The 27,343-nt window shown below is 45.0% G+C and overlaps 2 protein-coding genes across 3 annotated transcripts; both read left to right on the forward strand.

The window, feature by feature from the left end:
- The first annotated feature begins 98 nt into the window (after window positions 1-98).
- On the forward strand, window positions 99-25,066 carry TMX2 (thioredoxin related transmembrane protein 2). 2 transcript variants are annotated; one of them, XM_017948370.2, is made up of 8 exons: window positions 252-489; window positions 21,648-21,708; window positions 21,952-22,065; window positions 22,412-22,488; window positions 22,722-22,828; window positions 23,039-23,104; window positions 23,195-23,324; window positions 24,196-25,066. In XM_017948370.2, exons 1-8 carry the CDS (start codon window positions 301-303, stop codon window positions 24,340-24,342), a joined length of 891 nt encoding a protein of 296 aa, XP_017803859.1. In that variant the 5' UTR covers window positions 252-300; the 3' UTR covers window positions 24,343-25,066. The 2 variants fall into 2 exon arrangements, with proteins under 2 accessions (XP_021781427.1, XP_017803859.1); XM_021925735.2 differs by lacking the exon at window positions 24,196-25,066 and having other exon boundaries at window positions 99-489; window positions 23,039-23,093; window positions 23,195-23,287.
- SELENOH (selenoprotein H) lies at window positions 25,066-27,127 on the forward strand. Its single transcript, XM_003909845.4, has 4 exons — window positions 25,066-25,808; window positions 25,898-26,043; window positions 26,208-26,338; window positions 26,952-27,127. Exons 1-3 carry the CDS (start codon window positions 25,687-25,689, stop codon window positions 26,306-26,308), a joined length of 369 nt encoding a protein of 122 aa, XP_003909894.2. The 5' UTR covers window positions 25,066-25,686; the 3' UTR covers window positions 26,309-26,338; window positions 26,952-27,127.
- Window positions 27,128-27,343: the final 216 nt, after the last annotated feature.

The following is a 27,343-nucleotide window of genomic DNA, read 5'->3' on the forward strand; positions in this document are numbered from 1 at the left end:
ACAACTACTTCCGTCGCTCTCTGCGAACGTTCAGGAAGTGCTATTTAACCTTATTAGCGTCTTCTGCTAGCTACGTTAGCTACAGTCCAATAAAATGACTTAAGCTGATAAAGCGACAGCTAGACCAACCAATAAAATATTAAGTTCTTTTTTGGGTTCTGACATACCACAGCGTTGAGAGAACTACATCCGGGTTTAGAGGCCGTACGTTTGAGATGTAGCCCAATAGCAGTCGCTATGGTGGGGGAGGCGGGGCCGGACCTACGACGCCGGTGAGCAGTGGCCCTTGCGGCCGAAAAGATGGCGGTCTTGGCTCCTCTAATTGCTCTGGTGTATTCGGTGCCGCGACTTTCACGATGGCTTGCCCAACCTTACTACCTTCTGTCGGCCCTGCTCTCTGCTGCCTTCCTACTCGTGAGGAAACTGCCGCCACTCTGCCACGGTTTGCCCACCCAACGCGAAGACGGTAACCCGTGTGACTTTGACTGGGTGAGCGTCCCGCGTCTTAGTACCGCGACCTTGACTGTCCCTGCCCTTGCAGGTGCATCTGGGAACCCTGGGGTTTACCTTTCTGAGGACACCTGAGGTTCCGAGCCTGTAGCAGGTTTAACAGACTATAAAGTGCAGAGTCCGAAACATCGTCGAGACTAAACTTTGTGTTTAATATGGGAAAACGGAACCTGTTAGTTGTAGCCCTGTACAACGGCCCAATAGCTTCTGACTATTGAGTCCAGGTTTCTTTCCATTTCACCATTTAGACTAAGAAACAGCCCTGTCAAAACTGTACATATACGTGTATAGCATTTTACAGTGCCGCTCATTATGTAAAGCCTCCTGAGGAGCCAGTAAGGTAGGGAAGGCAAGTAGTAGTAGTCCTGTTTCATTGGTGAAGAAATGGATCTTGGTATATTTAGGCGACTTGCCCCAGGTCATGCAACTAATGAGTGCCTGGGACTTGAAACTATTCTTGTGGCCACACTACCTGCACACACTGTCAGCCGTTTCTTAATTCAATCAACATTTCTAGAGTGTACACTCTAGGCACTCTGCTTGATCCTGAGGATGCGAAAGTGGATAAAATTTTGGGGCTACTGTAAAGGAATTGTAAAAAATAAGTTGTAAAGAAATCTTTGGGCTTTCTTTGAAAAGTGTCCCAAGCTCCTTGCTGTGCTTCCTTGGAATGGGTGGAGGGACTGCTCAGAACATGAACTTAAAGCACTTTGCCCTCTGCTATATAGCATGTAAGGGCCAAGGAAAAGCTTCCCCTTTGCTCTCTGAGGGTTTGTTGAAAAATCAGCCGACAAAGGGCACGTTAATAGGAGAAAGACACAGAAATTTTATTTTAACGTGCATAGCATGAGGGAATTGAAGGAGAATGAACCAGTGGGGTACAGAGGCTTATATACCCTTCTTCACAGGAGTATGGGAGATGGGGAAATGTGGGTGATTTTAAGGTGGATTGTAAATGACTTTTAGGGTGATTCAGTGGCCTGGAGAACATACAGTGGCGTGGGACAATGACTGTTGGGCCTGCAAAGCAGACAGTGGTTTCTGACAAAAATCTGTCCGGGTGTGTTGACAGGCTTCAGTCTTTCTTCCTGTACTATGAGTTAAGTTAATGAAAACTCAGGGAAGAGACCAGAAGTAATTGTTTTCTTCTTTGACAGGTCTGGACTTTAGGCAGATAAGGTAGTTATCAGAGTAAAGCTGCTTCCAGTATCTGCTGGTATCCAGGGACCTTTAATTTAAAATAATTAGCATACAGGATGCCATATTTTGGGCTGTGAGTCCCTGGTCTCCTTTATTTCCTTTGTCTGAAACTTCCTTAGAAGTTTCCCTATAAAAGCTGAGTCGGTGTCTGTGGAGAGAGAAATTGGGCTAGTAATTGAGCGGCAAAGGATCCCATTAAACCAGTCTCTCATTTTGGGGGATAGGCCAGTTCAGTTAAATTGCTGTGTCTCCTTTCAGGAGATGGCATTGTAAATGAGTTCTCAAAGCTAGGCCTCTATACATGATGTAGGCAAACAGATTTAATAAGAGAGACATTTCTATGGAACAAGGCAAAGCTTAATATCTGGTATAGTGTATAAACTAGTTTCTTTAGAGTCTGGAGGGCAGTCAGTTGGGAAGATTAATAGCAATCTATTTTCCTAGATTGTAGGTTGTGTGTAAATTTGTCGAAATATAAGATGTTACGGTGATTTTTTTTTTTTTTTTCCAAAGACAAGTTGACTAGCTTTAGCTGGTAAGGCCCTAGGAAAAAGGCAGGGTTTTTAGTTTTTTGGGGTTTTTTTGAGGCAAGATCTTGCTCTGTTATCCAAGCTGGAGTGCAGTGGTGTGATCATGGCTCACTGTAGTCTTAACCTCCTGGGCAAAGCCATCCTGCCACCTCAGCCTCCCAGGTAGCTGGAACCAAAGGCATGCACTACACACCTGGCTAATTTTTTAAAAATTTTTTTGAGGTGGGGTCTCTTTATGTTGCCCAGGTTGGTCTTGAACTCCTGAGCTCGAGAGATCCTCCTGACTTGGCTTCCTAAGGAGCTGGGATTTACAGGCATGAGCCACTGCTCCAAGTAAAAAAAACGCTGTTTTAATTTTTAGTGATTCTAAGTCAGAAGAGTGGGTGAAAAATGGAAAACATTAGTCTGGAGGTTAGCAATTTTATGAGTCCAGTTTTATTTTCATTAGACTTTGGAAATTTTTACCCAGTCCAATGATGCAATTTCGAAGTTATCAGAAACCTGTATTTGTCAGAATTCTTCCCATGCTTTCCAAGAGCCTCCTTGAAAATAAGACACTTGGCCAGGTGTGGTGGCTGACATCTGTAATCCCAGCACTTTGGGAGGCTGAGGTGAGTGGATTTCCTGAGCTCAAGAGTTCGAGACCAGCCTGGCCAACATGGTGTAACCCTGTCTGTACTAAAAATACAGAAAATTAGCCGGGTGTGGTGGTGGGTGCCCGTAATCCCAGCTACTCTGGAGGCTGAGGCAGAAGAATCACTTGAACCCGAGAGGCAGAGGTTGTAGTGAGCCAGGATCGTGCCATTGCACTCAAGCCTGGGCATCAAGAGCAAAATTCTGTCTCAAAATCAATCAATAAGTAAAATAAAAAATACATATAATATATATAATATATGCTATATATTAATGTGCTTTTAATACTAATGCTAATTTTAATAAACTTTACAAACAAATCTGTCTAATCTTGATCAGCTTTGACTACACAAGAGAAAATTTCCATAAACCTTTTATAACCTCTTAGAATTTGTTTTCATTCTTTCTTTTCTTTCCCCAGCTTTTTGTTGTTGTTATTTAGTTTCTATTTCATAATCTTAAACTTAACTCTGCAATGCAGCTAGGCATGGAAGGGAACAAGGAAAACGTGGAACCCAAAGGGAACTGCAGCGAGAGCACAAAGATTCTAGGATACTGCGAGCAAATGGGGGTGGAGGGGTGCTCTCCTGAGAGGAGAGCACAGAAGGAATGGTCTGGTGGTTAAGCTAAAACACAAGTCAAACTTACTAGAGTTATCCACAGTCAGCAATGGTGATCTTCTTGCTGGTCTTGCCATTCCTGGACCCAGAGCGCTCCATGGCCTCTACAATATTCGTGCCTTCTTTCACCTTGCCAAAAACCACATGCTTGCCATCCAACCACTCAGTCTTGGCAGTGTAGATGAAAAACTGGGAACCGTTTGTGTTGGATCCAGCATTTTCCATGGACAAGATGCCAGGACCTGTATGCTATGGGATGAAGTTCTCATCTTCAAATTTCTCCCCGTAGATGGACTTGCCACCAGTGCCATTATGGCGTGTGAAGTCACCACCCTGACACATAAACCCTGGAATAATTCTGTGAAAGTAGGAACTCTTATAACCAAATCCTTTTTGTCCAGTGCTCAGAGCACAAAAGTTTTCTATTGTCCTTGGAGCCTTTTCTGCAAACAGCTCGAAGGAGACGCGGCCCAGGGGCTCACCATCCACGGTGATGTCGAAGAACATGGTGGGGTTGACCATGACTGATAGTACAGGGCTCCCGGTGGTGGCGGCAAAGCCTCTTTGCTCAACTTTTCATATCTATTTAGTTTTATCTATACCATTGTTTTCCTCCATTCATTTATTCTGAAACAACCCCCCCCCCTTTTTTTTTTTGAGATGGAGTCTCGCTGTATTGCCCAGGCTGGAGTTCAGTGGCGTGATCTTGGCTCACTGCAACTTCCACCTTCTGGGTTCAAGTGATTCTCCTGCCTCAGTCTCCCAAATAGCTGGAATTTCAGGCACCCACTACCATGCCCAGCTAATTTTTGTGTTTTTAATAAAGACAGTGTTTCACCATGTTGGCCAGGTTGGTCTCAAACTCGTGACCTCAAGTGATCCACCCACCCTGGCCTCCCAAAGTGATGAGATTACAGGCTTGAGCCACCATGCCTGGCCTGATAATAAAAGATTTAAAACAGCCTGAGCAATGTGGCGAGACCCCATCTCTACAAAAAATTAAAAATTAGGCAGGCATTGTAGTGCACGACTGTAGTTCCAGCAACTCAGGAGGCTGAGGAAGAAGGATCCCTTGAGCCCAGGAGGCCTATGTTACAGTGCGCTGAGATCCCTCTACTTCACTGCAACCTGGGTGAAGAGTAAGACCCTATCTCAAACAAAAAATTTTAAAAAAAAAGATTTTTTTTTTTTCTTAAAATGGAGTCTCACTCTGTCGCCCAGGCTGGAGTGCAGTGGCGTGATCTTGACTCACTGCAACCACCTCCGCCTCCTGGGTTCAAGCAATTTTCCTGCCTCAGCCTCCCGAGAAGGTGGGACTACAGGTGCCCACCACCACGTCTGGCTAAATTTTGTATTTTTAGTAGAGACGGGGTTTCACCATGTTGGCCAGGCTGGTCTCTAACTCCTGACCTCATGATCTGCCTGCCTTGGCCTCCCAAAGTGGTGGGATTACAGGTGTGAGCCACTGCGCCTGGCCACAAAGGATTTTTAAAAAGAGCTTTCTGGTCAGAAGTTGGCTTAACTAAAAGCTGATATTCAGGCTATAATTTTTTTTTTTTTTTTTTTTTTTGATACAGAGTCTCGCTCTGTCTCCCAGGCTGGAGTGCAGTGGTGCAATCTCGGCTCACTGCAACCTCCGCCTCCCAGGTTCAAGCGATTCTCCTGCCTCAGCTCCTGAGCTGGAGCTACAGGCACACGCCACCATGCCCGGCTAATTTTTTGTATTTTTAGTAGAGACGGGGTTTCACCGTGTTAGCCAGGATGGTCTCAATCTCCTGACCTCGTGATCCAGCTGCCTCAGCCTCCCAAAGTGCTGGGATAACAGGCGTGAGCCATTGCGCCCGGCCAGTTTTTTATTTTAAAGGTTTTCTGCTTTTTCTCTTTTGGATCTTTTGGATCTCATGCCCTGGAAATTTTTTCAGTTGACTGAAACCCCCTTTAAAAAAAAAAAATTATGTTTAGTCCTTGTGTTCACTTCCTTTCTTGTTAGCATGATCTTTGCCGAGAAAAACGTAAAATTTCTTTCTTTTTTTTTTTTTTTTTTGGTTTGTTTTTTGAGACAGGGTCTCACTGTGTTGCCCAGGCTGGAGTACAGTGGTGAGATCTCACCTTACAGCAACCTTGACCTCCCGGGCTCAAGCGTTGCACCTCAGCCTTCTGAGTAGCTGGGATTACAGGCACATACCACCGCGCCTGGCTAATTTTTGTATTTTTTGTAGAGATGGGGTTTCACCATGTTGCCCAGGCTGATCTTGAACTCCTGGGCTCAAGTGGTACATTTCCCTCAGCTTCCCAAAGTGCTGGGACTACAGGCATGAACTACTGCACCCTGCCTTGAAAATGTAAAATTTCATTAGCCTTTTTGAGAAGCTTAAAATCTCCCCAAATTGACTTCTCCAAAACTTGTTCTTCCATGTACTTTTACTTCTTCCTTTTGCCACCTTTGATAACCCTTGAAGGGGTCTAGATGGGACTTCTGACAACCCTGAGACCCCTTGAGGAAGACAAAAAAAGGTGCCACTGGCACGGTGTGGTGGCTCCTGCCTATAATCCCAGCACTTTGGGTGGCTGAGGTGGGTGGATTACCTGAGGTCAGAAGTTCAAAACTAGCCTGGCCAACGAGGTGAAACCCCATCTCTACTAAAAATACAAAAAAAAAAAAAAAGAAAAGAAAAGAAAAAGGTGTCACTGACCCTCTCTTTTGGGGCCTCTTGTTTTCCTCATAGAGCTCCAAAAGTCACTAATGGGTTCATGTTGAGTTTAAAACTCTTCTCTTTTGAATTAAACTCTCTAGTCTTTGGCTTTTGTATAGATACATGTGCCTATATACGTATGTACGTGTCTATACATGTGCTTACATATTGTCTATATGGTACCAATAACGAATGAGTACCCCCAAAAGTCAGAAGTCACAAATGGAAATTTAAAACAAATAAATTTTTTTTTTTTTTTTTTTTAAATAGAGTCTTGCTCTATCACCCAGGCTGGAGTGCTTTAGCATGATCTCCGCTCACTGCAACCTCTGCCTCCAGATTCAAGCAATTCTCATACCTCAGCCTTCTGAGTAGCTGCGATCACAGGCGTGCACCATCACACATGGCTAATTTTTGTATTTTAGTGGAGACAGTTTCGCCACGTTGGTCAGGCTGGTCTTGAACTCCTGGCTTCAAGCCATCTGCCCGCTTTGGCCTCCCACAGTGCTGGGATTACAGGCGTGAGCCATCATGCCTGGCCTCAAACTAATTTTTATAAGTGTTTCTTTTTTTTCCCCTGAGTTAAAAGACTTGTATCTGCAGTGGACTGTTAACCTTATGAGGAATTGAACTCAGACTGCAGCAGTGAACCATTTTATTGCCAGCCACTAGAGCACAGATCACAGTGCCTTTCTGCAGGCCCTTCAAGGGATCCAAAACAAGCAGTTTGTACAAAGAATTTTAACTTGTGTTTTGAATCTGATTTCTGTCTTTTAAAAATCTTGCCAAGGGAGTTTCAAGGCTGTGTTCTTTCTGTATCTTTTTATAGGTACTAGAAAGATAGCTGTTTAAGACAAGAGCTATCTAAATTTTTTTTTTCAGGCCTATTACAGTGGCTTATGCCTGTAATCCTAGCACTTTGGGAGGCCGAGGCTGGTGGATTGCCTGAGCTCAGGAGTTCGAGACCAGCCTGGGCAACATGATGAAACCCTGTCTCTACTAAAATACAAAATATTAGCCGGGTGTGGTGGTGTGCGCCTGCAATCTCAGCTACCCGGGAGGTTGAGGCAGGAGAATTGCTTGAACTGGGAGGCGGAGGTTGCAGTGAGCCGAGATCACACCACCGTACTCCAGCCTGGGTGACAGAGTGAGACTCCATCTCCAATCAGTCAATCAATCAATCAATCAATCAATGTTTTATGTAAATAAATAAATAGATAAAAGGTTTTTTTTTTTTGAGATGGAGTTTTGCTCTTGTTGCCCAGGCTGGAGTGCAGTGGCTCAGTCTCGGCTCACCGCAACCTCCACCTGCCAGGTTCAAGCGATTCTCCTGTCTCAGCCTCCTGAGTAGCTGGGATTACAGGCATGCGCCACCATGCCCGGCTAATTTTGTATTTTTAGTAGACATGGGGTTTTCCATGTTGATTAGGCTATTCTCGAACTCCCAACCTCAGGTGATCCACCAGCCTTGGCCTCCCAAAGTGCTGGGATTACAGGTGTGAGCCACCATGCCTGGCCTAAAATGTTTTTTAAATAAAGCCAATTAGCGACTTAAGCCAATAAGCTTTTTTCACGGAAAGTCTCAGAGGTAACTTTCTAGGTTCAGAATACCAGATGATATAACCCTCACATTCCCCCAAAATATTCACTTTCAAAAATAGGCTAAGATAGCGAAAGACTCTTGTTGTCATAGACAGTTAAGGATGGTGTTCATGTGTGTGGTTCCTGTAGTATCCCACCAATATGTGGGGGGCTGTCAATCATAGACCCATTAATTCGTGACACCAGGTAGGCCCTCCTTGGATTGGACTTGCCCAGGACTAACCAGGCAATAAGAGTTGAGACTTCTTCCTTCTCAGTGAAGTAATTTCATTTATTTTTTAAATTAAATTTAAAAAATTGAGGGGGCAGACAGGGTCTCGCTGTCTTACCCATGCTACAGTGCAGTGGCATGGTCGCAGCTCACTACAGCCTCAACCTGCTGCGCTTAAGCCATCTTCGCACCTCAGCCTGTCAAGCAGATGGGACTACAGGCACGTGCCAACAAACATGCCCAGCTAATGTTTAAAAATCATTTGTGGAGAGGAGGTCTCACTTTGTTGCCTAGACTGGTCTCGAACCCCTGAGCTGAAGTGATCCTCTCAAAGTGCTAGGATTACAGGTGTGAGCCACTGCGCCCAGCTTCAGTGAAGGAATTTTTTAAAAAGGAAAAGAAGGCCGGGCGCGGTGGCTCAAGCCTGTAATCCCAGCACTTTGGGAGGCCGAGACGGGCGGATCACGAGGTCAGGAGATCAAGACCAGCCTGGCTAACCCGGTGAAACCCCGTCTCTACTAAAAAATACAAAAAACTAGCCGGGCGAGGTGGCGGGCGCCTGTAGTCCCAGCTACTCCGGAGGCTGAGGCAGGAGAATGGCGTGAACCCGGGAGGCGGAGCTTGCAGTGAGCCGAGATCCGGCCACTGCACTCCAGCCTGGGCCAGAGCCGAGCCAGACTCCATCCAAAAAAAAAAAAAAAAAAAAAAAAAAAAAAAAAAAAGGAAAAGAAAGGCTGGGCACGGTGGCTCAAGCCTGTAATCTCGGCACTTTGGGAGGCCGAGACGGGCAGATCACGAGGTCAGGAGATCAAGACCATTCTGGCTAACACGGTGAAACCCCATCTCTACTAAAAAATACTCAAAAAAAAACTAGCTGGCGAGGTGGGGATGCATGCTCGTGAACTCCAGCTACTCTCGAGAGGCTGGGAGGCAGGAGAATGGCGTAAACCCGGGAGACGGAGCTTGCACTGAGCTGAGATCTGGCTACTGCACTCCAGCCTGGGCGACACAGCAAGACTCCGTCTCAAAAAAAAAAAGGAAAAGAAAAAGATAAAGTTGAGACAATAAAATCAGGCGTGAGCACCCGGCCCTCTTTCTTTTTGAAAAGGCCTTGAAAGATGGCTCTCTCCTTCACCTTTTGTTGTGTCCTGTAACTTTTACTAATTATCTAAAGTAAGGGAGAAAAATTGTTTTTGAAAACAGGCAAATAAAGTATCTTTTGAACATGGCTTTTATTCTGCATGCCTGTTATATCTGTATCTTTATATATGTCATATAGAAGTGATATTTCACTACCAAACTACATGAAAGAGCTCTAATCAAGTAATTTAAAAAATGTGAGTGCTTATCAGATTGGTAAAAGCTAGTTCAGATGCCTTTTAATTTACATAACCTTGGTAAAACTCTCCAGTAATTTAAAAATCTTAAAGTCATGTTTAAACCCTCAAGTTTTTTTTCCCCACTGGAAATTTGGGTTACTAGAAGTTAAGGCCGGGCGCGGTGGCTCAAGCCTGTAATCCCAGCACTTTGGGAGGCCGAGACGGGTGGATCACGAGGTCAGGAGATCGAGACCATCCTGGCGAATATGGTGAAACCCCGTCTCTACTAAAAAATACAAAAACCTAGCCGGGCGAGGTGGCGGGCGCCTGTAGTCCCAGCTACTCGGGAGGCTGAGGTGGGAGAATGGCCTAAACCCGGGAGGCAGAGCTTGCAGTGAGCTGAGATTGTGCCACTGCACTCCAGCCTGGGCGACAGAGCCAGACTCTGTCTCAAAAAAAAAAAAGAAGTTAAGACAGTAGAAACATAAAATACGCTTTTATTAAAATTTTATCAGCCGGGCGCAGTGGCTCAAGCCTGTAATCCCAGCACTTTGGGAGGATGAGGTGGGCAGATCACCTGAGGTCAGGAGTTTGGGACCAGCCTGGTCAACATGGCAAAACCCATCTGTACAAAAATACAAAATTAGCCGGGTGTGGTGGTGTGCACCTGTAATCCCAGCTACTTGGGAGACTGAGGCAGGAGAATCCCTTGAACCCGGAAGGCGGAGGTTGCAGTGAGCCGAGATTGCGCCAATGCACTCCACCCTGGAGGACAGAGCAAGACTCCGTCTCAAAAAAAAAAAAGAAAAAATTTATAAACGCAAGATGTCAATTCTCAAAAAAATGTAAGTTTCTTTTCTGTTAAGAAACTAAGTGGCTTGGGCTGGGTGCAGTGGCTCACGCCTGTAATCCCAGCACTTTGGGAGGCTGGGGCGGGTGGATCATCTGAGGTCAGGAGTTGGAGACCAGCCTGACCAATATGATGAAACCCCATCTCTACTAAAAATACAAAAAAAATTAGCTGGGTATGGTGGCGTGCGCCTGTAATCCCAGCTACTCGGGAGGCTGAGACAGGAACCCGGGAGGCAGAGGTTGCAGTGAGCCGGGATTGTGCCATTGCACTCCAGCCTGGGCAACAAGGGCGAAACTCCATCACAAAAAAACGAAAAAAGAAAGAAACTAAGTGGCTTATGCCTGTAATCCCAGCACTTTGGGAGGCTGAGGCAGGTGGATCACTAGGTCAGGAGTTCAAGACCAGCCTGGCCAACGTGGTGAAACCCCATCTCTACTAAAAAAATACAAAAATTAGCCGGGCATGGTGCTGTGTGCCTGTAATTCCAGCTACTCGGGAGGCTGAGACAGGAGAATTGCTTGAACCCGGGAGGTGGAGGTTGCAGTGAGCTGTGATCATGCCACTGCACCCCAGCCTGGGTGACAGAGCAAGACTCCGCCTCAAAAAAAATAAATAATTAAAATAACCTAAGAGTTGCTTTATAATGAAGAAAAATATACAGATAAAACTAAATGGATTAAAAACAAAACAAAACAAAACAAGCCAGGGCAACAGGTTACCAAGAAAATAGTCGATATAGGGGAAGGGCAAAACCAAGTAACTATTTAAAACCAAAGGGTGTAATGTAAAGGAATTGTTCCATTTTGTAGATTAGTATCATTCAGCTTTTTAAAAAAAAACTTTATTATAGTGAATTGTAAAAATAACCACTTTAAGGACAAAATTCTTAATTTTAAATGCTACAGAATTTAAGAGCTTGTTTGGATTAATGCAGGACCCACAGCTCATTACTGAACAATCACTGAGTATACATGATCCAAACGCACAGGAGGTTTATTCCTGAAAAAGCAATCAGCTAGTGGGCCAGATAATGCCATTATAAGGTCTGTTTGCCCTGAGAAGGGAATTGCCCAACTCTCCCTTTGAAATACCAAGTGAAGTACCTGAGATGAAGCAGTTAGTATGTTTCATATACAAGCCATGTTGGACTAGCTTTATGATAACTGGGATATCCTCCCACCAACTATGTCTGTTACCCAGGTCATGGTAAATTTGTAGGTTAAGAGGGCCTGTTTTACATGGGTGCCCCTCCCACAGAATCATAGGTCTGTTTAAGAAGCCTTATCAAATATCCTATCCCTCATAGGTCTTATAGATGCAACCCCCTGCTGAGAACCCAAGCCCTTTGCACCAGAAAAGGTAAAATGGTTTGGGGATTTAAAAAAAAAAAAGCTTCCTGGGACCAGAACATAAAAACATTCAGGTTAATAGAACTGTAAAATGTAAGATGTTTAAACAAGCTTTATGTAAGGTAGTTGTAACTCCTTTTATAGGTAAAATGTCTTATGAAAATGGGTACTATAAGGTCAGGCATGGTGGCTCACACCTGTAATTCCAGCACTTTGGGAGGCCGAGGCGGGTGGATCACAAGGTCAGGAGCCTGGCCAAGATGGTTAAACCCTGTCTCTACTAAAATACAAAAATTAGCCAGGCATGGTGGCAGGCGCCTGTAATCCCAGTTACTTGGGAGGCTGAAGCAGGAGAATCACTTAAACCTGGGTGGCAGAGGTTGCAGTGAGCTGAGATCGCGCTACTGCACTCCAACCTGGGCAATAGAGTGAGATTCTGTCTCAAAAAAAAATGGGTACTATATCTAATTGGGGGATGTTTTCCCCTTTCTAGTACTATAAAACTGAAGACGTAAATCAGATCATGTAAATCCTCCATTGCATAGTCTTTTGTGTGGAGCATTTATCAAGGCTGATAGCAAAAACTAAGTACTTTTCAATGTTTTTTTTTTGACTCTGTCTCAAAAAAAAAAAAAAAGGAGGGTCCAGAAGAATCTCTTTCTTTTAAGTTATTTGGGTAAAGTATGTACTTGTAAGCAAATTTACCTTGCCCAAGGTCTCCAAACTTAGAACTATAATTTTATAACAGTATAGTTGTCTGCATAAGTTCAATAATAGTTAAAAAAAAATTGTTTTAAGGGAAAAGCGTGATACTTAATACTAGATTTCAGCCCTGTTTTGTTTTGTTTTGTTGTTTTTTGGGATGGATTCTCAGACACTCTTTTTGCCCAGGCTGGAGTGCAATGGCACAGTCTCAGCTCACTGCAACCTCTGCCTCCCAGGTTCAAGCAATTCTCCTGCCTCTGCCTACCAAATAGCTAGGATTACAGGTGCCCTCTACCACGCCCAGCTGATTTTTGGATTTTTAGTAGAGACTGGTTTCATCATGTTGGCCAGGCTGGTCTCGAACTCTGGACCTCAGGTGATCCGCCCACTTCTGCCTCCCAAAGTGCTGGGATTACAGGCGTGAGCCACTGTGTCTGGCCTCAGCCCTAACTTTTTAAGTGCAGATTAAGCCATTATTTATCTCTCCTTGTTTTACTTTGAAGGAAACCAAAATCGTGGTATTCTGAAAACTAGAAACATGAATCTCCCTTATTTGGTATCCCACTGACCCTGGATCTGTTTCACTGCTAATGCTCTGCTGCTAAAACTATACAAGCTGCCTCCCTCTAGGCCCAAGGACTATCTTGGAAGAGGTGGCGCATAAGGTTATAAGGGATGGTTTTGAGGGATAAAATTAGGTCAAGATTGGCTGGTCAAGGTGGCTCATGCCTGTAATCCCAGCACTTTGGGAGACCGAGGCGGGTGGATCACTTGCGGTCAGGAGTTTGAGACCAGCCTGGCTAACAGAATGAAACCCTGTCTCTACTAAAATTACAAAAATTAGCCGGATGTGGTGGCGCATGCCTGTAATCCCAGCTACTTGGGAGGCTGAGGCAGGAGAATCACTTGAACCCGGGAGGTGGAGGTTGCAGTGAACTGAGATTGTGCCACTGCACTCCAAGCTGGTCGACACAGCGAGGCTCTGTCTCGAAGAAAAAAAAAAAGGTCAAGATTAAACCCTCCAAATCAAGAAGGGGGTACTAAAAATGCCCACACAGGTGGTAAAACAAAATTGGTTGCCTTCTAAACTATTATGTGTCACTTTTGCATCCAACCCAACCATAAAAATTTTCTGCTTACTATAAAATTAAGGAAAAATATTTACTAACATGATAAAATTCCGTGGAACAAAGCCTCCTGGGTATAATACTCCGAATTATAAGTTGTGAAGATAAATATATCTACAGATATAGATATGTATATATACATATTTTTAATTATTTTTCAGAATGATGCTTATGTTTTGTATAGCTAATTGCTATAAGTCTGTAACAGAAACCAAGCTTACAGTAGCTCAACACATAAAAGTTAAACATAAGTCAGTCTGCCGGGCGTGGTGGCTCACTCCTGTAATCCTAGCACTTTGGTAGGCCGAGGTGGGTGGATTGTCTGAGCTCAGGAGTTCGAGACCAGCCCGGGCAACATGGTAAAATCCCATCTCTACAAAAAAACAAAAAATTAGCCAGGCGTGGTGGTGTGCGCCTGTAGTCCCAGCTACTCGGGAGGCTGAGGTAGGAGAATTGCTTGAAGCCAGGAGGTGGAGGTTGCAGTGAGCTGAGATCACGCCACTGCACTTCAGCCTGGGGGACAGGGCCAGACTCTGTTTCCATAAAAAATAAAATAAAATAAAATAAAAGAAGTCAGTCTTGTAACTTTTTGAGTTTATTGTCGGCTTTTTTTTTAACTTAATAATTTTAAGAAGTAATGAATGCCTGTCCACATCCATTCCTATATGGCCTAAGACAATTAATTGACTATAAGTCTTTTGACTCTCAAGGCCCTCAGCCATAGGGAGTCCTGCCGAGGAAAAAACACTGTAGAATTATATGACTTCTCCTGTGATAAAACCTTTTCTCCCAAATACCAGTATATGGTGCAATACAAAAGTTGTGGGAAAAATAGGTTTGTCTACTTTTAATAAGTCTATAACAATTTAAAAACCAATGACCAGGCATTTCTCCGATTTAATTTATATTCTCCCTCAGGATGCTATACCTATGGAGATAAATTGGCCGAAAGCGAGAATAAATGTATTACATTCTAATTTAATGTTGGTATCACAATTTTCAAGTAAGATTTATCACAGGGTGCAAATAACCCTTAATACGGAGTATAAACAAATTGTAAGTCTATTCAAAGAATATGATGAGGCATGCAGGATTTTTCCTGGCTGATTGGGTTGTTGACTGCCCTCAGATTCTGCCTATAACCCTGAACACCCAAATCTTCACTGTCTTTATGATATTTGTTATTAGCATTAGATATTCCTTGTAAGTGTTATGCCAGACACAGCAAAAGGGAAATGCACAGTTAAAGACCCGGATCGTAATAGCTCAGAAAATAGATCTGATCTGGGATTTTTTTAGACTAAGCCTGACCCCATTTCATCCCTTAAACAATTGGTTATTACATCAGGTCATACCATGTCCTCCCTCCATTATCTAAATCGCTAATATTTAAAACTATGACCATCAAATCAAAAGAACTCTAGAAACAAGCCTTCCTAGTCCTGTGGGACCCTGCCAGATGGCCAAATCAAACAACTCTAGGAATGAGGCTTCCTAGCGCGTTGCGACCTGCTGGTGTTTGTTGGCCTACACATATATTCTATGGAATGCTTTTTGGCCAAGAGGGGGGACTGAGGACTAAGCTGTGATTTTTTTTTTTTTTTATCTGGCCCAAATTCCTTTCTAAGGGGTCTGGTGAGTCATGCCCTACAAACCATAAATTCTCATCAGATGGGTTTTATTTAACCCTGGATATCTATTGTGACTTACTTTCCAATCTGACTCTGGCATAACAAGGAAGACTAAAAATGTTTTACCCCAAAATCTCTTTCCTTCCCATACCTTGAAATTGCCCTGCAAAGTCTCTTCTGGGAAAAATCCACATTCTATAGAGAATCCCTTCTCCCCTTTGTTTTCCTTCCTTCTTTCCTTGCCAGATCCAGGAGATAATCAGCTAAGATCTGGGCACCCTTTTAAGTCCAGTAAGAAACAATTTACAACCTGCTGTCTAAGAAGTCTGCTGAGAGCTTCCTCTGCACAATAAAACTTGGCCTCCACAGTCCTTTATCATAACCTGAACATTCGTTTCTATGAATCCCGTCTTTAGACGAACTCAACCAATTGTCTGCCAGAAAATGTTTAAATTTACCAGTAGCCTGGAAGCCCCCGCTTTGAGTTGTCCTGCCCTTCTGAACGAAACCAGTGTATTTCTTAAATGTATTTGATTGATGTCTCATGCCTCCCTAAAATATTAAACCAAGCTGTACCCTGACCACCTTGGGCACATGTTCTCAGGACCTCCTGAGGGCTGTGTCATGGGGCATGGTCACTCATATTTGGCTCAGAATAAATCTCTTAAAATATTTTACAGAGTTTTGTTTGTTTTTTTTGTTTTTGAGATGGTGTCTTGCTCTGTTGCCCAGGCTGGAGTGCAGTGGCACGATCTCACTGCAACCTCCCCCTCCCTGCAACCTCACTGCAGCCTCCACCTCCCGGGTTCAGCCATTCTTCTGCTTCAGCCTCCCGAGTAGCTGGGAGGACAGGCGCCCGCCACCACACCCGGCTAATTTTTTGTATTTTTAGTAGAGACGGGGTTTCACTGTGAGTTTGACTCTTTTTGGCAACAATAATATGGTGCCCACCGTGGGTCTCAGAGAAGACTTGGAACCCCGAAGGAGTTGCCCGAAACCGGAGGTAAGGTACCAGCAGGAGCCCGTTGAAGCCCCACTGAGTTCGAGCTTCTCCTCGGGTGGAACTGTTAAGTTGTCCTGAGCCCTGGACCTCCCTTCAAGGGCTGATGGTCCTTGATTTATTCTGAGCTGGTTTTCTCCTAGGAACTTGTTTAAGGATCCTAATTGTAGTTTGGATATGCATTCTGAAGGGAATTCTCTATTGCTTTTTCTCCTAAAATTTATCTTGATTCGGTTCATCTGTGTGTGGAACTGAACTGTTGTTTTCATAGAGACTGAGTTTTCCAGCTCTGAAGAGAAAGGGCATTTGCTCTTCCCAGCCGAAAGGTGCCCCTGGATGACTGGGGGCCTCGTGGGAGTGTCCAGGGGGTTGACCCCCAAGATATACAGTGGCCCTGCACTTGGGAAATCCCCCAAAAACAATTTTAAAAATGCCTTATCCAGGAAACACGTGTAAGGGCTGATCACCCAGCGTTTTGAGCCCTCTCGGAGGTCACAGACCTCTGGAGAGAGAGAGGTAAGAGGGCAGAAATGACTCAGTGGTGACACTGTGGAGCCCTGCCCAAAAGCACAAGAACCCGAGGCTACAGCTCAGCTCCTCTTTCTAAGGAAAAAAAAAAAAAAGGGCAGGGAACAAATCTAAGAATAAGGAGAAAATGAGATGTCCCCTTTTCGGGCCCTCCGTAGGGTTCGAGATCAGCCTGGCCAACATGGTGAAACCCCATCTCTACTAAAAATATAAAAATTAGCTAGGCATTGGTGGTGGGCGCCTGTAATCCCAACTACTCTGGAGGCTGACACAGGAGAATCACTTGAACCCATAAGGCGGAGGTTGCAGTGAGCCGAGATCGCACCATTGCACTCCAGCCTGGGCAACAAGAGTGAAACTGCGTCTCAGGCTGGGCACAGTTACAGCTCAGACCTGTAATCCCAGCACTTTGGGAGACCGAGGCGGGCAGATCACTAGGTCAGGAGATCGAGACCATCCTGGCTAACATGGTGAAACCCCGTCTCTACTAAAAAAAATATAAAACATTAGCCGTGTGTGGTGGCAGGCGCCTGTAGTTCCAGCTACTCAGGAGGCTGAGGCAGGAGAATTGAACCCGGGAGGCGGAGCTTGCAGTGAGCCAAAGATTGAGCCACTGCACTCCAGCCTGGGTGACAGAGCGAGACTCCATCTCAAAAAAACAAAACAAAACAAAACAAACCAGAGTGAAACTGCGTCTCAAAACAAACAGAAACCAAGAATCTTGTAGAGTGAATTTTTACCCTCAAATAAAATAACTGGGTTGCTAGAGAAAGAGAGAGATTTAGGGTAAAACAGCCTAACCACTGTGAATGGTCTATGTAAATCATAATAAGGTTAGTAAGAAGGAATTTTTAAAGGGGTTGTATAATTCAGTTGGCTATGATTAAAGCAAAACCTATCTTTCTAGAGATTAGTCTTTAATATTTATTAAAATGCACTAACATAAAACTTAAATTAGCTAAAACAAGATTTTATTACAAATATTGTTATTTTTAGTTCAAGAACTTTTTAAATGTTTAAATTCTGCACTGTGTTTCCTTTAACATTCTTCAGATTGATACCTTAAAAGTGCTACTCTTTCTCTTTTTTTTTTTTTTTTGAGACGAAGTTTCGCTCTGTCTCTCAGGCTGGAGTGCAGTGGTGCAATTTCCACTCACTGCAACCTCCGCTCACTGCAACATCTGCCTTCTGGGTTCAAGCGATTCTCCTGCCTCAGCCTCCCGAGTAGCTGGGATTACAGGTGCGTGCCACCACACCCAGCTGACTTTTTGTGTGTTTTTAGTAGAGATGGGTTTCACCCTGTAGGCCAGGCTGGTCTCGAATTCCTGACCTCAGGTGATCTGCCCGCCTCGGCCTCCCAAAGTGCTGGGATTACAGGCGTGAGCCACCGCACCCAGCTGATAGGAATTTCTCTAAGAAAAAAAAAAATGGGTAGTATATATGAATTGGAAATCACAGTGGCAAAATGTTGGTTACTGTTGGAGCTGGGTAATAGGGGTTCATTCAATTATCCTCTCTTCTGTATGCTTCAAATTATCCACAATAAAAAGTTTTAAAACAATTAAATAGATCAACCAAGGACTCTGCATTATAGAGTCATCCTAGAACCCAAGGCTCATTTTGTCTTCAACCTGTGGCCTTGGGTCATCCCAGCATCATCTAGCCAGCAGATGAAAAAAAGCTGGAATGCAAGGGCACACCCTTTGTTAACTGCCTGAACCCAGAAGTGGTAAATCACTTTCATTCACATTCCATTCTCAAGTACTAGTCAAACAGTTCTACCTGGATGCAAAGAAGCAGGGAGAAAGTCTAGTTGTAGTATGGGGAAGAAAAGAAATGAAGTTTGCAGTAGCAATAACCAGTCCCTCCATAGACCATTTTCTGTCCTTAGAGAATTTATTTTGGTCCTACCTTTGGTCTCCTGGTTAACTACAACTCTCTTTTAAAATTCATCTTTCAGCCGGGAGCAGTGGCTCATGCCTATAATCTCAGCACTTTGGGAGGCCAAGGCAGGTGGATCACTTGAGGCTAGGAGTTTGAGACTAGCCTGGCCAACATGGTGAAATCCTATCTCTACCAAAAATACAAAAGTTCACCAGGCATGGTAGCAGCTGCCTGTAATCCCAGCTACTCAGGAGGCTGAGGCAGGAGAATCGCTTGAATCCACGAGGCAAAGGTTGCAGTGAGCCGAGGTTGTGCCATTGCACTCCAGCCTGGGCAAGAGGGCAAGACTCCTCCATCTCAAAAAAAAAAAAAAAACTTTAAATTAAATTAAAATAAAATTCACCTTTCCACAACTTTCATTCCCAATTCTAACCCACCTAGTTTCATTCATGAAAATCTTTCCTGGCAGGGCAGGGTGGCTCATGCCTGTAATCCCAGCACTTTGGGAGGCCGAGGGGGGTGGATGACAAGGTCAAGAGATCAAGACCATCCTGGCCAACGTGGTAAAACCCCGTCTCTACTAAAAATACAAAAATTAGCTGGGCATGGTGGCGCACACCTGTAGTCCCAGCTACTTGGGAGGCTGAAGCAGGAGAATCGCTTAAACCTGGGAGGTGGAGGCCGCAGTAAGCTGAGATTGCGCCACTGCACTCCAGCCTGGGCAACAGAGCAAGACTCCGTCTCAAAAAAAGAAAAAAAATCTTTCCTAATTTCTGTCTCGGGTATAATATTTACTAAAGTCTGTCATACTCCCTCACCCCTATTTTCCTTTTTTTTGAGACGGAGTTTCACTCTTTGTTGCCCAGGCTGGAGTGTAGTGGCACGATATCGGCTCACTGCAACCTCCGCCTCCTGGGTTCAAGGGATTCTCCTGCCTCAGCCTCCGAAGTAGCTGGGATTACAGGCACATGCCACCGTGCCCGGCTACTGTTTTTGTATTTTTAGTAGAGACGGGGTTTTGCCATGTTGACTAATCTCAGGTGATCCACCCACCTTGGCCTCCCAAAGTGCTGAGATTACAGGCTTGAGCCACCATGCCCAGCCAGGAGAGCTTTATTTCTCATAAACGTTTGCAGCTTGCAGGCTATCCTGTCAGGCAGAGAAGCAGAGCCTCCGCTCAGAAGCCAAAAACAGACACTTGGAGTGTGGGGTAAAAGGAAACAGGAATTTATGCTAAGCAGGGTGGTCAAATACACATATTTAGTAATCTATTGGCAGAGTCATGAATATTTATGAAAGGAGAAACATGTGCATGTTCAGTTGAGCTTCATATCTGTCCGTAAGACCCATGTTCAAAAATGGTAATGTTAGTGTGATCTGAGGTGGAGTTTCCAGCCCTCTCAAGTCAAAAGGTGAAGCAGAGGACACAGAAACTGCATTCTCCTTAGCCTGGCCAGATCCACTGCATGGTCACTGCTCTTTTACCAGGAAGCAATGCTGGATAGTTGTTTCGTCCTGACTGCAAAAGGGACGGGCAGTGTCAGGCAGTTGGTTGATGTCAGGTGGAGCAAGTCTTTTCAAAGGGCTGGTTTCTGTTTAACTTTCTGTTTAAGAAAGCCTAATGGTGGTAAGTGAAGGAGGGGGTATAAAGAGGTGTCTGACCTCGCACCCTGTCACGGCCAAGAATTCAGTTTTCAAGGTTTTTCTGGGGTCCCCTTAGCCAAGAGGCAGTCTGTTCAGTCACTTCAAGGCTTAGAATTTTATTACTTCTCAGTGTCTTTGTCATGTTTATTATGTCTCACTTGCTCACTTGGTGGTTACATTCTAGAACAGGGGTATCCAATCTTTTGGCTTCCCTGGGCCACATTGGAAGAATTGTCTTGGGCCACACATAAAATACAATAACACCTAATGATAGCTGATGAGCTTAATATATATATATATATATATATATAAAATATCTCATAATGTTTTAAGGAAGTCTATGAATTTGTGTTGGACCCCATTCGAAGCCATCCTGGGCTGCATGTGAGCCACAGGTTGGACCATAACGTTGTTCTAGAAGGTGAGAAGACTGTAAGACAAGAGTATTGAAAAGGGCTTTTGAGAGCTCTGAAAGCCCTTTTCAGCTCTCAAATTATAGCAAAAGTACATAGATTATCACGTTGAATATTGGGTGGGGAGGAATGATTAAGTAAAATTAAACACATGGGCGCTGGGTTTGGTGGCACACACCTGTAATCGCAGCACTTTAGGAGACAGAAGCAGGCGGATCATCTGAGCTCAGGAGTTCCTTACCAGCCTGGGCAACATGAGGAAACCTGGTCTCTACAAAAAATAGCCAGGTGCAGTAGTGTGCACCTGTAGTTCCAGCTACTTGGGAGGCTGAGTGAGGAGAAACGTGAGCCCAGGTGGCGGAGATTTCAGTGAGCCGAGATTGCACCATTGCACTCCAGCCTGGGCGACAGAGCAAGACTAAAAAATAAAAAATTAAACACATGGAATAGCTAGATATTATATTAATGGGCTATTATCAAGAAAACTTACCTGGAAAAGTTTCATTCTACAGGGGTCACACTGAGTTGATCTTAATAATCTTATGATTTTATACCATATCATGCTTTATACAACTCTTTTTAATCTATTATTTAATTCCCCAGTAGCATTTTGAAATAGATACTGTTCAGTTGAGGAAGCCAAAGCTAAGGGATTAAGTGCTTTGTTGAAAAGCACCAGCAGGCCGGGCGTGGTGGCTCACACCTGTAATCCCAGCACTTTGGGAGGCCAAGGCAGGTGAATCACCTGAGGTCAGGAGTTTGAGACCAGCCTGGCCAACATGGTGAAACCCAGTCTCTACTAAAAATACAAAAAATTAGCTGGGTGTGGTGGCAGGCACCTGTAATCCCGACTACTCGGGAGGCTGAGACAGGAGAAACACTTTAAACCGGGAGGCAGAGGTTGCAGTGAGCCAAGATTGCACCATTGTACTCCAGCCTGGGCAACAAGAGTGAAACTCCATCTCAAAAAGAAAAAAGAAAAGCACCAGCAAGTTTGTGGCAGGAGTAAAACCTGAATCCAGGTCTTCTGACTGATGTTTATCCCAGTACACCTTACCTAATTGCAGTTCGTTCGTTCTTGTTACCATTCCCAGTTTGGATCACTATTGGTTTTTATTACATATTTAGTTCCCTTTCCTACCTAAATTAGCTCTAGTCACTGCATTCCTGTTATAATACTTTGATTCTGTTCCAGAGAGAAGTGGAGATCCTGATGTTTCTCAGTGCCATTGTGATGATGAAGAACCGCAGATCCAGTAAGTTTGGCCCACTTCTCAGTCATAAGGTTAGATCTAATGCCCTTTGGAGGTCCTTTCCTTCGTGTTAAGAGAGTGGCAATCATTTGGTAAATCTGTCCTACATTTAATTCCAAGGCTGAATTTGAACTTGGACCTATTCCTTCCCCCATCTCCTATATCAAAGTGCCCCATGAAGAGGGACAAAGAATGGGATATAGGAGTGCACAGCCCAGCCTGACCTGTGACATCTCTGTGTTTCAGTCACTGTGGAGCAACATATAGGCAACATTTTCATGTTTAGTAAAGTGGCCAACGCAATTCTTTTCTTCCGCTTGGATATTCGCATGGGCCTGCTTTACATCACACTCTGCATAGGTAAGGAGACTACCTTTCTTTGTTTTTGTTTTCTGTTTTTTTTTTTTTTTGTAAGACTGTGTTGATAGACTTGATTGTGGAAACCACAGTCCCAACAGTTGCAATCCCAAACATGTTTCTCCATACCCTTCTTCCATATCTCGTACCTAATTAATTATATATGTAGCTCAGATGATAACAGTTTATAGAGACTGTATTTGTAGAGGTAGGGAATGTGTTGGTCATCTACATACATCCACAAGTGTGTATGTATTCTTTGGGGGCTGAAATCCTTGGGTTGGTTTGGAAGTAAATTCCCTGTGTAAGGCTTTTTATGTTTCCTCTGACATCTTCTTTCTGTGTTTAGTGTTCCTGATGACGTGCAAACCCCCCCTATATATGGGCCCTGAGTATATCAAGTACTTCAATGATAAAACCATTGATGTGAGTGCTCTTTCCCTTTTCTGTTTCTTGGGTCCCTTGTGGATGATTTTGTAGTTGTGCTCTGCATTCACTAGGAGGAACAACAGTGCTTCAAAATGGATGTCAAGGGCACTGTGGTTCATTATGAGAGCTGGGGAAGAGGGAACGCCAGGATGAGGAATTAGATGCTAAGGTGTGAAACTTCCCAGGAGGCTATGTGGATCCAGCTCACTTTTCTTCCCTGTATTTGACAGGAGGAACTAGAACGGGACAAGAGGGTCACTTGGATTGTGGAGTTCTTTGCCAATTGGTCTAATGACTGCCAATCATTTGCTCCTATCTATGCTGACCTCTCCCTCAAGTGAGTAGTGCAAAAGGAGAGATGGTGGAAATGAAGATGCTGTGCCTTCCCTCTCACTGGTTTTTTTTTTTTCTTCTTTTGTCCTTGATTTTTACACATGGCAACCAAAAGCATCTCCCTCTCCCCTCTTAAATATCGATACTTCCACTTTCCTTGATCCACTGGTTTTTTTTTTTTTTCCCAGTATATTAAATAATATATTCTTTTCAGGTACAACTGTACAGGGTTAAATTTTGGGAAGGTGGATGTTGGACGCTATACTGATGTTAGTACACGGTATGTAAAGACCTGGGCAGAGGGTCTGAGCAGGGAATCACTTTGAGTGTTATACACAGGGGCATTTAGAGAACTTTCTGGGCCCTGCAGGTACAAAGTGAGCACATCACCCCTCACCAAGCAGCTCCCTACCCTGATCCTGTTCCAAGGTGGCAAGGAGGTAATGCGGCGGCCACAGATTGACAAGAAAGGACGGGCTGTCTCATGGACCTTCTCTGAGGTACCTGAAAGGAAGGGCAGGTGCATGAAGGGTGTAGAACAGTAGGTGGGCTTTCGAGCCCTACCCGGCTTTGATTCACAGTTCTGCCACTTGCCCATTAGCTTTGAGGGTGTGGACTAGTTACTAGACCTCATGTATTAATTCACTTAGCAAATATATATTATGTGCCAGACCTGCTAGTACTGGGGAACAATTATTAGTTTAAGATTTGGTCTCAGGCCAGGTACGGTGGCTCATGCCTGTAATCCCAGCACTTTGGGAGGCCGAGGCTGGCAGATCACCTGAGGTCAGGAGTTCGAGACCAGCCTGACCAACATGGAGAAACCCCATCTCTACTAAAAATACAAAATTAGCCAAGTGTGCTGGCTTATGCCTGTAATCCCAGCTACTTAGGAAGCTGAGGCAGGAGAATCGCTTGAACCTGGGAGGCGGAGGTTGCAGTGAGCTGAGATTGCGCCATTGTGCTCCAGCCTGGGCAACAAGAGCGAAACTCCATCAGAAAAAAATATATATATTTGGTCTTGAAGGCCTCTGCACATATTGTCTGTAGGTGTTAGGTTCCTTGTCAGTTAATTGGAGGTAATAACCCCTGGCTTACAGGATTGTTTTGCAGATTACATTAAATAATTTAGGTATATATAATTCTTGGCACAGTGAATAAATACCCATTGAATAGTTAAATAGCCATTGGCACATAATGGGTATTTAACCGTTGACTTTTCTGGGTACCTAAAAAAGAGGAAGGTTAGGGAAGATTTTTGTCCTTTGCTTACTCCTTCCTTTCCCAGACTGTGTGTAAAATGCCTTACTTCCCAGGCTCTTTACTCTCCCTTCCAACCCAGATCCTGATTTGTGCATCTCTTTTGTGCAGGAGAATGTGATCCGAGAATTTAACTTAAATGAGCTATACCAGCGGGCCAAGAAGCTATCAAAGGCTGGAGACAATATCCCCGAGGAGCAGCCTGTGGCTCCAACCCCCACCAGAGTGTCTGATGGGGAAAGCAAGAAGGACAAATAAGATCCTCACTTTGGCAGTGCTTCCTCTCCTGTCAATTCCAGGCTCCTTCCATAACCACAAGCCTGAGGCTACAGCCTTTTATTTATGTTTTCCGTTTGGCTGTGACTGGGTGGGGCGGCAGGGTGCTGCTTCTGATTTTAAAGAGGCATCTAGGGAATTGTCAGGCACCCTACAAGAAGGCCTGCCATGCGGTGGCCAGCTGTTTCACTGGAGCAAGAAAGAAAGAGATCTCCTATGATGGAGGGGAAATGGTTTTCCTCCAAGCTTGGGTCAGTGTGTTATCAACTATTCAGACGTCTCCATGGTTTCTCTATGAAACTACGGTTTCATTATTCCTTCTTACTCGACCGGCAGAGCCTGGTTAGACCTAGATTTAACCCTAAGCTAGGATGCTGGGGTATAGAAAGCTAAGAATTTTCCCTCAAGGACTCTTGCTTCCTTAAGCCCTTCTGGCTTGGTTTATGGTCTTTACTAAAAGCATAAGCCTAACTTTGTCACTAGTCCTAAGGAGAAACCTTTAACCACAAAGTTTTTATCATTGAAGACGATATTGAACAACCCCCTGTTTTGTGGGGATTGAGAAGGGGTGAATAGAGGCTTGAGACTTTCCTTTGTGTGATAGGACTTGGAGGAGAAATCCCCTGGACTTTCACTAACCCTCTGACCTACTCCCCACACCCAGTTGATGGTTTTCCACAATAAAAAGATTGGGATTTCCTTTTGATTGCGCCTTTGTGTGTTCCTGTATTAGAAAAGCCTGGCAACTGCAGAGGAATTGCCCATCTTGACGTCAAAGGTCATCCTATTCGGTTTTACCAAAGGCCGGGCATTGATCCCCAGGATTGGCAAGAGTTGCAGAAGGCTAGTTTCCATAAGCCTAGAATAGGGGCCACTGTTAGGTGGTGGGTTTAGTTTGGGATTGGTTCGCAGTTGCCAGGGAGGAGAGTTTGGCGACAGATCGTTGCACACAACATGTAGCGCGACGCAAAGATACAGAAAAGACGGCGTGAAGCGAGGCTTGCAAATAGGACCCTTGTCTCCGCCCCTTCCTGCTGTGTTCACCTTCCCAGCATCCCCTGTCTCGTCGACCCGAAGCGATGGGTGGTTCCGTCAGGCGCTTCCCGCACCTCCCCTCTCCCTGCTTGCAAAGTGGTTGTGCCCCAAGGTCCGCCTCCAGGCCACGTGGGCGCTGCGGACCACGCTTTCCGTTCCTTGGGGAGAGGTTTCCGCTGTAGGAGGGTAGCTTCCGGGCTGCGGTCTTCGCAGCCCACTTCCAGTTCAGTGGTCGCGTCTTTGCACCCCACCCACCAGGCCCGCTGCATTCTCGGCCAGGTTCTAGGCGCCATGGCTCCCCGCGGTAGGAAGCGGAAGGCTGAGGCCGCCATGGTCGCCGCAGCCGAGAAGCAAGAGAAGCTGGCGAACAGCGGGGAGGGAATGGAGGAGGCAACCGTTGTTATCGAGCATTGGTGAGGGGCCTGGAGGGTAACCGGGGAGAGGGAATAGTGGCGCGGCGGGGCCAGGGGCCCCGGTCTCTAACCTCCCCTTCTCTCCCTAGCACGAGCTGACGCGTCTATGGGCGCAACGCCGCGGCCCTGAGTCAGGCGCTGCGCCTGGAGGCCCCAGAGCTTCCAGTAAAGGTGAACCCGACCAAGCCCCGGAGGGGCAGCTTCGAGGTGACGCTGCTGCGCCCGGACGGCAGCAGTAAGTGGGGACGTGGGTGTGGGGGAGAGGGGCGGAGGGGAGAGGGACGTGGATTCCGAAGAGAGGAAGCGCTATTCTCAGAAACCGCGGCAGTCTCATGACTTCAGAGACGTGCCGGTGGATTCCGAAGTATTGTAACTTCGCTTCATTCTGTCCTTTCGCAGGTGCAGAGCTCTGGACTGGGATTAAGAAGGGGCCCCCACGCAAACTCAAATTCCCTGATCCTCAAGAGGTGGTGGAAGAGTTGAAGAAGTACCTGTCGTAGGGAGATTTGGGTGGAAGTCCTCATGCTGAGGTTTGAAATGGGAAGTGGGGGGCGCGGCCGCTGTTGAGGAAGAGAAGGGATTAATCTTGGTGTGGCTACAAGTACCCACCTGGCGTGGGTAGCTCACGCCTGCAGTCCCAGCACTCTGGGAGATCGAGGCAGGAGTGAATGGCCAACATAGGGAGACCCCGTCTATTTGAGGAAAAAAAAAAAAAGACACAATATTGTTTTCTATCTAGTGTGCCCTAAGTGCAATTTATGTTCTTTGGAAGACTGTAGTTGACTGTTGCCCTGGGGGTATGGACAAGTTTTCCATTTGGAAGTTTATTTCATGCTACTTCATTTATGTTTATCCCTACACTCTTCTGTTTGGTTCTAGGGTGTTCTGTTACTGTCCCCTGTGTTAACACTGTACTACAATACCATCACATTTAGTTACAAGGATTTTGACCTTGTCTTTGTCCCTAGTGCTTCATACAGTGTTTTGGCATGTTCTGCACTTATGTTGAGTGAGATTTGGAGGAAGGATGCAATCCTTGAGCTCCAGGGTTTGTGAGTTCAAGGGTTGGAGAACGTGTCTTCCTCAGTCCTTATCATTGCCTGGATCCTTTCTCTAACCTTATTTCCCTTCTCATTTTTGCAGCTTTGTGTCCCTGGTGATGTTGGAACATTAATGATGGAACATGGCCAAACTTCAGTCATGTGCCTGAAGCCATGGTTTCTTCCCCACCAGAAACGAAGGTTCAGTTGTGAGGCAACCCTCTAGTAAGGCATTGCAAAAGTTACTGGATTTGGTTTAATAAAAGTTGAAATAAAGTATTTGAGTAATAGAGTAAAACTTAATCTTAAGGGATGGACAAAGCCAGCCTTGTGGAGTTGGTAGTCCTTGTGTTTTTCATAGCCCAAGATAGCCATATGACCTGGAACTTTAAAAAAAAAAAATTTTTTTTAAGAGCCAGAGTCTCACTTCGTCACCCATGCTGGAGTATAGTGGTGCTCTCTGCAACCTCTTGTCTCCCAGGTTCAAGCGATTCT

This window comes from Papio anubis, chromosome 12 (genome assembly GCF_008728515.1).
Source record: "Papio anubis isolate 15944 chromosome 12, Panubis1.0, whole genome shotgun sequence".
Classification (NCBI taxonomy): Eukaryota; Metazoa; Chordata; class Mammalia; order Primates; family Cercopithecidae; genus Papio; species Papio anubis.

Bases quoted from the DNA above. Each gene is read 5' to 3' on its own strand.
- TMX2 (XM_017948370.2), top strand. From the start codon at position 301: ATGGCGGTCTTGGCTCCTCTAATTGCTCTGGTGTATTCGGTGCCGCGA. The intron at 490-21,647 runs GTGAGCGTCCCG...ATTCTGTTCCAG, and splicing joins ACCCGTGTGACTTTGACTGG to AGAGAAGTGGAGATCCTGAT. The intron at 22,066-22,411 runs GTAAGGAGACTA...TTCTGTGTTTAG, and splicing joins TTACATCACACTCTGCATAG to TGTTCCTGATGACGTGCAAA.